The sequence below is a fragment of the Malaya genurostris genome, chromosome 3, assembly GCF_030247185.1.
Source record: "Malaya genurostris strain Urasoe2022 chromosome 3, Malgen_1.1, whole genome shotgun sequence".
NCBI classification, from domain to species: Eukaryota; Metazoa; Arthropoda; class Insecta; order Diptera; family Culicidae; genus Malaya; species Malaya genurostris.
In genome coordinates, this window is record NC_080572.1 from 53163181 (window position 1) to 53176805 (window position 13625).

Sequence of the window (13625 nt, forward strand, 5' to 3'; positions counted from 1 at the left end):
AAATGTTCGAATCCGTAGATCTACAGAGATTTCCGTAGATCTGACATCGCTGAACGCTATACCCGTCCTCAGCTAATAATGAGTATAACGTGTTTAGCCAGCATGTGTCGAATATGCAACCTCAAATCTTCTGTAACGACGAGTTTTGTTGAGTGAATAACATTCTAAAATCGTCTCAAAAGGGTTGATATAATTTAGATTGTGATTAGGCCAATTGAAGACATTTGAAAGGTGATTGGATTTGTCATTATTGTACAGAGTAGGCCATTTATAGAGGAATTGGTTGATTTTCCATGAAAAGCGTGAAAAGGTTCTCCAAAAATGTTTCCGAATGTGATCTTTGTTGCCAGCATAAGGTTTTTTTGGAAAAAAAAATTTCATTCCATCGAATTATTTTTTCAAATAATTGTGAAAGATCACAAAAACACTCATTTTTCAGAGCTATTTTTGATAAGACTCGGAAAATCCTCCGAATTTTCCGGCCATTTTCACCCTGTAGATAGATAAATGTATTTCAAAGGTCTGTATGTTTTTGGTTTTGTCGAATTTTTCAAAATTTCCATCGAAAATTTTCTAAAACCACCCGCGCGCATGGTACTTGGACGATGGCCTTAATTTAATTTTCATTTAGATTATAATATTTTTTGTTGAAGGAGATATGTTACATCTATTTTTTGAAAATGATACCTTTGGTCTTGAGTACAAAATGTACCCTTTTTTCGGCGTTTTCCATCGTTTTGACCAATGTATCGGTCGATATGGTGGCGATTTCACGTCCTATGTCGACTTTGAGTTCTGCTATGCTTCATAACTTATTAGCGTATACCTTAGATTTCAAAAAGACCCCACAAAAAAGTCTTGTGGCGTCAAATCGAGGCCAGTCAAAATCATTGTTTTGCGATATGACTCGTACGGGAAACAATGTTCATAACAAATCGATTGTTAGTCAAACTGTATGGCATGTTGCACCATCCTGTTGAAACCAGTAGCCATTCAAACCGTTTTGACGAATAGTGGGTATCACAAAATCATTTATCATGGCACGATAGCGATCACCATTGACATTTTACGTTGCTCTATCAGCGTCTATGAAAAAAAAACATCACACCAAACTTTAACTTTTTGATCGTATAGAGACTGCTCCTCAATTAATTGAGGGTTCTCAGTTGCATAGAACCGACAATTTTGCTTTATAAGGCATATATTAAAAGTGAAATGTGCCTCTGACATGATGATTTTTCCAAAAGTTGGTCTCGTTTTGCATGCAAAGCTGACCAATTTCAGCGCGTTCTTTTGATGTGTATTGTTCAATGGTAAAATTATCTTGGAATGACTCTTCCAACGCGGTAGGTCATCAGTCGTCAGATCGACAGAATTGTCACATCGACTGATGACATATCGCGTTGGAAGCGTCATACCGGGTTACCCGATGCTTCCACTTTAAATGGCCCACCCTGTATTTGCAGGAATGCAATTGGCCCTATAAAATAATATTAAAAAAATCTTTTCGCTTCCTCACATGAATGAATATGATCCCAGCTTGTGTTCGCATTTCATTCCAAGTTTTTTAAATCTAACAATTGAATGTACTTTTCGAAAAGCAGTTTTGTGTTCGGATTAATCTAATGAAGTTCATGCTCTCCCTCCGTTTTCAACTAAAAGTTTATGGCTACAATATATATGGTTGAATATTACGAGCTAATAATGCAAATTTTTCAAGGGTAATGGGGCAAGGATAATGATTATGCAAAACTTGAGACAAATAAATATTCGAAATACATGTGTTTTAGTAAAGATAATATTCGAATCAATCCTTCCGATTTTTACTCTATCCTCTGAGTTAATGCCATGCACACATGAATATACATATTTTGTATAATTACGCCTATTTTCTTGCACAAAAAAAGGATATTAAATTCAAAGTTACTTTACAGTTTTTTATTTTTCTTTCTACCCAAGTAGCAAACCTGAGCGTTGGAAAACAAAGTTTCATTCATTTAAAATCAATGCATTCGTATTTAGTTTTATATCGATTATGTTTGTCAATCAAATTGATGTCCATTTCATATTACTGTTGACTTACATATCGTATAAGTTTCTTTTTTTGTGCAGAGATAATGAATCCTACTGTAACTGATGGTTTGAATGAATTGAATGAATAGAAGATGTTGAACATTTCACTCTAATATCGTTTGAATAAAAATTTCAAATCTGTTTAATATTCACAATAGAACTGATACAACTATGATGTTCCTTGAATTGAAACCACTAATATGCATACTTGACTGCACAGAAGATTAACAGGAGTATTGACCCTATCAGAAGAAACACAACTACGTTCTCATTTTTTTCAGTAATCCCTAATACATGTTTGTTTGTTAATTGGCGAAAACATTATAAATTTAGTGAACATGAATGCAGCTACGAGTTATTAATAAAGTATATTAGCTCCATTCATTATGGAAAATCCGTCGTGATGAAAACAGATACGAACTAAGTTTACCAAACTATATTTCATGTTTCATCTTCGTACCAAGAGTTTTATACATTAATGATTCATCTCTAATAACTTATTAAAGAGTTTCCATTGAAATTTATAAAGTAGAGTTGACATAATTATCAAATCACATTCAATTTTCCCTGCGGAACAAGACGAGACTCAATGAAAATGTCCTTACAAAACCACCGGATGAATACATTTGTTTTGGAGGAACCGGTTAAGTTTTTGTCCGGTTTTTGCATTCAAAGTATTTTTGTCCGGTTGTTCCAATAAAAATGTTTTTAAACGACTTTTGCATTTCAAAGTCCGTGTCCGATTTTTGCGCTCAATGTTTTTATCCGGTTTTTGCATTCAAAAATACTTAAACGGGTTTTCCAAACTAAGTTGCACTTATCCGACTTTTGCTTTCAGCCGTTCATATATACATACAATACTCAAGCGAACAAAGTGTTGCGCAGACAACAGGAAATTTCAAAAACACATCATGCAAAAGCGACAATCCAGCAAGTGAACGCATATACAATCCAGTCACCAGCTCACTGGACGAGCTACTTGTTTCATTCACAGATAGGCATCAACTAGGCAAAGAAATATTGTGCAGCCTACACAGAAAGAAATATTGAAATTTACACGAGATGGAAATCAATAGTAACATGGAATAGACATGGATTGAATCGAAATTTTGATTGAAAACCTTCATCGATGCAAAACTGAATTGGATTGCATTGAATTTTCAATTAATATAACTGTATCTTTCAATTAACGCTTATTTTGCGATTAAATTATATTGAAACGTACAGAATTGTAAAGTAATTTTATATTTAATTGCCTGCTCCAAATATGTGCATGAAAATAGATGTAAATTCACAAAATATTTTTATCTGTGTATATTTATAGATTTCTCTTCATACTACGCATAACGATGCGGTGTTTTTAATGCATGACGCAAATCCTCCTATACCGAACAAGAAGTTGACGTCATTTTGTACAACAGGGATTGGTGGATGAGAACATAGGTCGATTCTAACCATTTTTCAATAGTATGCTATTGAAATACTGAAACGACGTTGCCATATATGTTTAAGTTAAAAGTTTCCGAATCGATTGGTTGTTAAATTATATCAATCCATCAACAAATGACTGAGTTATTAACGTTGAAAATTATGACGAAAAACCTATTTTAATCCACCTAGTGGTGTAATGATGCCTTTCTCATATTACTCATTACATCATAAATATAATCGTGAAATTCGCAAAAACAACTGTTTATTGAATAGAAATAGGATAATTTGTTCGGATCTAATCTCACAAACTCTATAAAACCTGTTTACCCTGTAGTTTCCGGAACCGAAAGCAGTATCCACAACAAATTAAGGAATTCCGTATGAAACTGTAAGACTTTTCTTTTGAACCTATAAGTTTGTGAAAATCGATTTGGCCATCTCCAAGAAAAGTAAGTGAGATCCTTTTTGCAGTTTTTGATCACTATTTCCAATTCTTCCGAAACCGGATTCAGATAAACGGAATAGCCGAATTTGGCTCGTTTACTACCAACAAATATGACCTATAAATTGGAACAGTTTTGAACGTAGTTAAACCTATACTTACTATCTCATGCTCTATTTCGATTAAACCAATTAAACGAAATCTAACAAACGAAACGAACCTGCGTTTCTGTTACTTCTGCATATGTAAGTCAAGCTAAACAGCATTATTATTATTATTATTATTATTATTATTATTATTATTATTATTATTATTATTATCATTATTATTATTATTATTATTATTATTATTATTATTATTATTATTATTATTATTATTATTATTATTATTATTATTATTATTATTATTATTATTATTATTATTATTATTATTATTATTATTATTATTATTATTATTATTATTATTATTATTATTATTATTATTATTATTGTTATTATTATTGTTCCGTGTGTGTCTTGTTTCGGCAACAGTTGTTCAGGAAATGGTAGGAAAAATGAACCACTCAACTTTTATATGGATGCTCTTGTATAGATGCAGACATCCTGCGTTCTGATTGGCTGGTGCTGTCATGGGTTAAAGCAAACAGGTTTTTCAATTGTGTACTATTGAAAAACTTCAATGTTGTTGCAATACACGTTTTCGATTCTATTGGTAGTTAGATTATATAAATGCTTCTACAGATCACTGAGTTATGAGCTTCCAAATTACGAGAAAGGCAAACGCGCCTTATGAATTATCCTCTTTGATACTCGTTTATACCAAACATTTCAGAAAAGTTTAATGTTGAACTATTTGAGGTTATGTCACACAACTGAAAATTTATCATAAAATTGTGATCATATTTCCGATGGCATGTCGCAAGAATTATGTTGATTCATTAAATACAACAGGAGATATTCACGATCAAAAACTTATCACTCTCTCAGAGGGCGAATTTTGAAAAGGCGCCCCATAGGAAAGTAAGTCGTATTCATGACAAAATGTATTACTTTAGATAAGCAAAGTTAGAGATATTCAACAATCCCTTAAAAGTTTTCAAACACTTTTTCGATTTGTAGATCTTTTAGTTGCAGGTTGAAAATAGCGACTTTGGGTTTACCGCACCCCGGATGTACTGGAAATAGAGAAAAAAAAATCGTCAAAGAAAATCATATCGATTTATCTGTAGTTCTTACTGTACTTCAAACTATGTTGATCTGATGATTATTTACGTATTGTTGTTCAGCTCTAGAAGAATATTGTTCACTGTTTGTAATATGCCGATTTTTTTAGAAATGCAAATTACATGCATATTACTCCAATTCATAAATTCTTAACATTTACGTAGAAGGTAACAAGGCTAATTTGCTAATTAAATATCTGTTTTACTCAACCTTTGATTGGTATGATTTGTAGATTGAATCTAAATAAAAAAAAACAAATACACTGAAGTCTTTTTTATGCGAGTTTACGTACCGCATAAAAAAAACCGCATAACTTTGAAAATTCGCATAAAAAAAACCGCATAACTTGAAATTTCTTATAAAGAAAACAGCATAACTCTGAAACTTCGCATAAAAAAGTCGCATAAAAAAAGATGTTAGCAAGTGTTTTTATGCGAGTTTACGTACCGTATAAAAAAACGGGCATAACTCTGAAAATTCGCATAAAAAACTTTGCATAAAAAAAGTCGCATAAAAAAGACCGCATAAAAAAAGACCTTAGCGTATTGCATAGAAATACAATTTTGAAGAATAATTTATTATTTTCCTTCTGTTTCTCAAAGTAAAACATTTCAAGAATATTCTGTGAAGTTTTCAAGTCTATCGGAACACAACTCAGCAAGTTATGGGCCTTCATCTTTGTTCATCTCATACTGCGAAGCAGTAAGAGCTCGGCACACAGGCCCAAGATTTCTGCTTCGAATGACTTAAAACTTTGACAAAATATTCTTGAAATGTTTCATTATAACAAATTATTTAGGAAAAATATGATTTTTGGAAAATGTTTGACCCTACCATTGATTTTAAGGACGCGTTTTCCTTTAAACGCGTTTTCCTCGAAAGCAGGTTTTGAAATTCCGTGTCTATCGGCATTCAAAAATTACTGCACCAATTTTGCACACACTTTTTACATATAAAAAACAAGACACCATTTTTTTTTTTGCTGTTTGTTACTTTGTGAAGGTTTTACAGCTACAAAATGGCGGTTTTTTCCGTGAAAAATCTTAGTTTTCACTTTGAACAACCACCAAAAATTCAAAAAAAAAATCAAAACAGAAACGTTGGGGTCTAGAAAAACGTCTACTCTAGCTTTGATTTGTTCACTTCCGATTAGTCTGCGCTGAGATACAGTGGACGCCGCAAATCATGATTTTTAAGAAGCGTTCTCAAAAATACCTCTTCACCAACTTATTTCTCTATATCATTCCACGAAAAAATTACAAAATGTTGTTCGAATGATGCTTTTCATCATGCAAAACATTTGATTTTACCGATTAAACTACCGAGCAGAGAAACAGATTCTTGCGAAATTTAAAAACTTTCTATGGGACGATAATTCCTTTCATTAGAGCCTAGGTTTGTGATAGTTGGTTTTGCCATCTCGGAGAGAATGGCATATACATACTCACACACACATACACACACAGACATTTTGCGATCAAGGTAAACTGATTCGATTGGTACAAGGAAATCGGCCCTTCGGGCCTCGGTTTAAAAATTAGTTTTCACAGTGCTTGCATAACCTTTCTATACGATAAAGTCAAAAATGACCACGTCAATGGAGATATGGGTGTACTGAAAATGTATGCACAGTTTTAACCAAATCTAGGTATGTGAAATCTGAAGACTTGTTTTCAATTTCTGGGATTGTTCTCATGCATCAATTCCGAAGAATTCATTATTGGAAAAAGAAAATCATTTCTAATCATTCTATTATTGCTGACATTATGACTAATGAAGGAATATCTAGTCCAATCTTAAATGCTAGGTAAGGTAAAGTTCAAATCGCAAAACTGGCTATTGGCTTTTATTGTTTGGTTTTGTTTATAAGATCAACAGTTTTCGTTTATTTCGCTTCATAGCCCTAACTGCGAATCGTAACTAAAACAAACTTCTGTAGAAACAAGTTCTGAATGTTTATGACGCATACTGTACTAAAATACCAACGTACGTCGGCCGCCGGTTGGTTATGCTGCTATTTTTTCCCCTGTTAATCTGACAGTGGCCTAACCAGTTTCGCTATTTTCCCACAAAAATTGTCCCCTCGCCAGAGCTGAGTCATGTTCGCCGCGGGTTTTTTTCGCTCTCAGATTGATCGAAGGAACAAAAATCACCGAGAGTGATCGGCGCACACACCAGCACACTACCTGTCGAAAGGTGAATGTGTAATTACCTCACGTTCCTATAAAGTTCACGTTTTGGCTGGGCCAACCAGTGTCGTCAGCCAAAAGCCATAACCACGTCGTTGGCAGCGATCGTACGCTTCTCCGGATGAATGCACACACCCACCGCGCGAGACCCAGCGAATTGGCGCTAGGCACTGAGTCAGTTCTCCTCCAGCGGTTGTCTTGATCGGTTAACTATTTGATTCACGAGATTGCTGCAGCAGCCAGACGTTCGGTGATTGCGCGTGGTTACGAGAATTGCAGAAAAAAAATTGCGCGCGCTAGACTTTACGTTCGTGGCCGGGACACGTGCGAAAGTAATTTGCTAGGAAATAGCATGTACTGAATAGTGGCGGTTGTAAGTGCTTTGAACCGGCCCTCTGTCATCTGTCGAAGGATTCCGCAATTGTGCCAATAGAAAACAGCCATTTTCGCAGCATGCAGAACGAAGCCTATGTCGGCGATGACGGTAAACGAAGCCGGGTGGAGGGACTAACGGTGACATGTGTAACCATCGAGCGGGAGGTAGGTTTTTCCGCGGTGCATTGGGATTGTTTATAGCTCAGAAAGTGTTATTACGAAATCCGTTTATCGCTCACAGTATTCGGAATTAAGCTCTGTAATGTTTTCCGCTTGAAAGTTTATTGGAGAAATAAATTGAGCTAACAGAAGCCTCAAGCGTCTGAAAGTGAATAGAACGTTTGATTGCCTATTTTCACATTGTAGAAAGTGCAGCAGAAGTACTTGCAGTCTAGTGATGAAATCTATCATATATGCTAAGAATAAAATTATTAAAGTGTGAGAAATACTCAATGAAAACTACTTGGTTATTTTTTGTCATGAATACGACTTACTTTACTATGGGGCGCCTTTTTAAAAAATTCACCCTCTGAGAGAGTGATAAATTTTTCGATCGTAAATATCTCTTGTTGTATCTAACGAATCAACATAATTTTTGCTAAATGCCATCGGAAATATGATCACAATTCTATGATAAAATTTTCAGTTATGTGACATAATGTCAAATATTTCAAAATTAAACTTTTCCGAAATGTTCGGTATCAACGAGTATCAAAAAGGAAAACACAAGGCGCGTGTTTGCCTTTCTCGTATTTTGAAAGCTCATAGCTTAGTGATCTGTGGAAGGATTCATATAATCTTACTATCAATAAATTCGAAGTTTTTCAACTTCGAACGTGTATTGAAACAACATTGAAGTGTTTCAATAGCACACTATTGAAAAACTTATTTGATTTGACCCATTTCAGCACCAGCCAATCAGACCGCGTTCTGAGGAAGAGAACAAAATGACAAAATAACAAATGCTGCTCCATCGATATAAAAGATGAAGATTTCACTTTTTATATCATTTTCTGAGCAACGGTTGTCGAAGAAACATCGGGCCGGGCACACAGCGAAGCCAGAAGCCTGTCAGCTGAAGTCATAAGTGTACACACCAAGAACTATCTCAGACCTAAATGCAGATCTCGTTTGTTCATGACAATTAAAGGCTCTTTTCAGTGCCACAGATCATCATTAAGAATTAGTTGAATTTTTTCCATTTCTTACCAAAAGCATCATATTCATCAAAATGGAAGTTGGACAGTTTAAACATACATCTGATGTTTTATTATTTTTCAAGAAATTTATAATAATAACGAAATAATAATACTAACAATCATAAGAAATTATTGTTATTACAATTGTTTGTTTTCCTATATTTATGAATTCGTGCCAGATTTTCCAATACTAATTCAGAAGTGCTAGTGATAATATTGCGGACAGCGGAGGTTAAGTTTTTGATATATTCCAATAATCTTGAATCCGCTCTAAATAATCGTTATTTTGAATGATTGATTTTATTATTCCAAAATTCTTCATGAAACTTGACCATTTTTCCATTATTATTAGTATTATTTTCAAAATGATAATAAATCAATTACAGTTATTATAATTATTATTATTATTATTATTATTATTATTATTATTATTATTATGATTATTATTATTATTATTATTATTATTGGTATTATTATTATTATTATGATTATTATTATTATTATTATTATTATTATTATTATTATTATTATTATTATTATTATTATTATTATTATTATTATTACTCTTTCTTTTTAAACAACTAAGTATAGTAGTCAATATTTCTTTTTTCCTTTTTATGCGATATTTTGTAGAAACAGAAAATGAAAATTATAGAATGATAGTACTCAAGGGAGAGCAAGGATGTGAATATATAGAACGGAAAAGGAGAGACGTGATAGAGGGTCATTTAAGCCAGCAGAAATCTTATAGTAACTTAACTTTTACCTTCTACCAGATGAGTCGGGTTTAGGCATCTGAACAATGCGAATCGCCCAAGTATCTGGTATGTCGGAAAGTAGTGATAAAGGTCTTTCCATTTACTATCCGATCCGAATATTATTATTATTATTATTATTATTATTATTATTATTATTATTATTATTATTATTCAGTTTTTGCAATGACTGAGCGGAAATATATATTGGAGAAGCCAAGTGAAAGAAAAGCTAACAGAAAAGATGAATTTTTTGGAAAAAGATACGCTCAGAGACAGGACTCGAAACTGCGTTCTTATGCATTCCGTGCATACGCGCTACCATTTCGCCACTCAGATCTTGCTTTAGCCACACTAAAATTCATCTTTTCTGTTAGTTTTTCTTTCACTTGGCTTCTCCAATATATATTTCCGCTCAGTCATTGCAAAAACTGAACGATGTCCAGCCAGCGACTGGCACCATTAAAGAAGGTGACAAGCGATTATAAATACACTCTTTTACTCAATGCTTGATCGGAGAAATAGGTATAAAGCGAGAGGACTAGTGTTTGATGGACAGAGAAGATGTTTGGATATAAGATATCAGTCGGGTGACGGCCAGGATGTAGACCATGTTCGATGTACGTTGCTACTATGTCTGTGAGTTTTAGTGTGGCTAAAGCAAGATCAGAGTGGCGAAATGGTAGCGCGTATGCACGGAATGCATAAGAACGCAGGTTCGAGTCCTGTCTCTGAGCGTATCTTTTTCCAAAAAAATCATCTTTTCTGTTAGTTTTTCTTTCACTTGGCTTCTCCAATATATATTTCCGCTCAGTCATTGCAAAAACTGAACTTAGAGTCATGGCGGCTTTACGTCAAACTAAAATTAATAAATCGTTATTATTATTATGATTATGATTATTATTATTATTATTATTATTATTATTATTATTATTATTATTATTATTATTATTATTATTACTATTATTATTATTATTATTATTATTATTATTATTATTATTATTATTATTATTATTATTATTATTATTATTATTATTATAAATATCACTATTGCATTACCGAGAATCTTGATACATTTCAGATCAGGCCATTGCAATTGTCTCTTAATAAAATTTCGTGAAGAATCAGATATCTTCGAACTTCATAATTTCACAAAAAAAAAAAACAAACTGCAAATTTGTTGTATCCAACCTATATTAACAAATTAAAAGGGAATTGTTTTAAGTTTAGAACAAACAGTTTCAGAATAGCAGATGTTTAATGTAACTTATCTGTACTTTAGTTTAGGTGCACTCCTTTCAAATTCTAGTAGTGAAGTAGGTGAATGCTTGCACAATCCACACAATTGATCATTCAGTTATGTCTCTGACATTATCCACCCGCCTTTTTTGTAAAAACACACTTTTTTCGTTGAATCTCGGAAAATAATAAATAATTGGAAATTGGAACTGGATGTCGTGAATACAGAAGAAAACTCCTTCACACTTCCGAATACCAGTTATTTGATTGATTGTGTGAAATGAGCAAACTTTCCCTTTTTTTAATTATAATAATAAAAATATTTTTAATAATAATGACAATAATAATAATAATAATAATAATAATAATAATAATAATAATAATAATAATAATAATAATAATAATAATAATAATAATAATAATAATAATAATAATAATAATAATAATAATAATAATAATAATAATAATAATAATAAATGAAAAAAACCTGTCAGTTCGTGCTCACATCTCATCAGACAGAGTCGCAAATCGTTTACGGTCGAGACAACAGAAACAAAGACAATACAGTGTAGTGAACAATAGAGTGTACGAAATGGGCAAATACGATTTAACAAAGCCTGAAACTTGGCCTACAAGACCAAATTCAATTTGTATTGATTTCAAGCGCTGCAAAGTTAGACCAAAAAATGAAATTGAAATCTTACTTAAAGAACGAATGCATCTAGACGCTAATAATGTAAGTGAAATTCAGTTCAACAAGGCGTCTAACTGTGTGTACATTATGTTCAAACGTGAAAGAGATGCAATTGCTTTCGCTTCGGTTAACAACGAGGTGCACAGTGTTGATCATGACAATGTTAAATATAAAATTCCTGTGTACATGGTGGACAATGCAATAGAAGTACGCGTGCATGACCTTCCCCCGCAGACCAGCGATGGGTATGTTCGGGAAAACATGTCGCAGTACGGTGAAGTTCTATCCATCGAAAGGGAAGTATGGCGGAATTTTTTCCCCGGTATCCGGAATGGCGTGCGAGTGGTACGTATGCAACTACGTAAAGCAATTCCATCTTACATCGTTTGTGGTCAAGATGGAATACATCCATGTAAAACGCTGATTACGTATGAAAATCAACTGGTTACATGTCAGTTTTGTGAACAACCTGCACACTATGGCAAACCTTGCACTGAAACTGCGAAAACAAACAAAACAAACAAAAACAAGGACAACCGCTCAACAACGGAAACTAGTGAATGCAGTGCTCCTGTTTCAAAATCACCTTCACCATCTAACCAAACAGCAACTGCAACCAATGTACAACAAGGCGCTTCTACAGTAACTAGCAACGAGATCAAAACTGCGAATAACAAGGAAAACGAAAAGAAGACGGAAATCAACAATGCCACCGATGCGTCAATGGACGACGAAACTTGCAACGAACAAAGTGCCCCTCAATCCTCGCAGGAGGGAAACGGAAGCTCCTCTCCCCCTAGAAAAAGGGTGACAACGAGATCGAATACAAAAAATTTTTTATTTAAAAAATCGGCTCAATCGGCCACGTAATGCTTGTACGCAAATAGGCCTGAATAAAAACGTCTTTTAAATAAAAAAAAAAATAATTGAAAAGTTCTGCCACGAAATCAAAATATAGGAAAATCATCAATTATAATAACAATAATATCTTATGATTGTTAGTTTTATTATAATTTCATTATTATTGTAACTTTCCTGAAAACAAATAACATCAGAAGGGGACGGGTATAGCGTGATGGGTTAGTCGATGTTCTCCCTGGGTTCGATTCCTAATCCCGTACATAGAGTCAGAAAGTTTTTCTGGCTCGAAGAGGTGAATGACATTATATTTAAAACCTCTATAATCAAAACAAAAAAAAACTAACATCAGAAGTATGTTCAAGATAAGTAAACGAACCGTTATAATCAATAATTATATAAAACCCATCTTAATCCACCTAGTGGTGTGATAATGCCTTTCTCTTCTTTCATAACAGTCTCATGAAAATATGTTTCATACATTTATTAAATAATTTTAGACGCCAATTGATTCAGATTGATTCGAGTAGCTCACAAAAGCATGCTTCAGTGTTTATGTCACACAGTCAGCATCATTTTTCCAAACTAGTGCTTGACATTTGCGTTGCCTATTTGTATGAGAACAGTGATGCTAATCTAAAAAAAGCCTTCTTAGTCCACTTAGTGATGTTTTCATATATCTTGAAAAATCACCATAGGGGGGAGTACATGAAATTTTCGAAATCGAAAAAAAAATTTTGATGCCAAAAGGCTTAGAATTGCATGAAACGTCGAGATTTAGTGTGATCTCGAAAAAAAATTTTTTTGAAAAAATCGACTTTTTGGGACTTAGAAAAAATATGAAAATTTTTATAAGTCCCAGAAAGTTGATTTTTTCAGCTGAGTCGAATGGTATATAACACTATGGGTCTCCGAGGCTCCGTTCGAAAGTCGGTTTTTCCAGCAATTCTAATACCTTTCTATAGAGAAAGGCAAAAAGTATGCCAGACAGGATAGAAAAATTTAGCATAAACATACCATGTCGGCTTGCAATCGAAACCGGATTTTGAATCCCTCTAACTCCAAACACTTTTTAAACAAATGTAGATTTTCAGCGGTTTCAAGAAATTCTTTCCTTTCGTAGCATTTAAATCTGTATTTTTTAGAA

General features: G+C 33.4%; 1 protein-coding gene across 1 annotated transcript in view; it reads left to right on the forward strand.

Annotated features, from left to right (window-relative positions):
• The first annotated feature begins 7461 nt into the window (after positions 1 to 7461).
• The window catches only part of LOC131437533 (sodium-dependent nutrient amino acid transporter 1-like), a 28405-nt gene continuing 22241 nt past the window's right edge, over positions 7462 to 13625 (forward strand). The window contains exon 1 of the mRNA XM_058606940.1: positions 7462 to 7898. Coding sequence (XP_058462923.1) covers positions 7812 to 7898 — 87 coding nt within the window. The 5' untranslated portion in view covers positions 7462 to 7811. The remainder of the gene's footprint in view (positions 7899 to 13625) is intronic.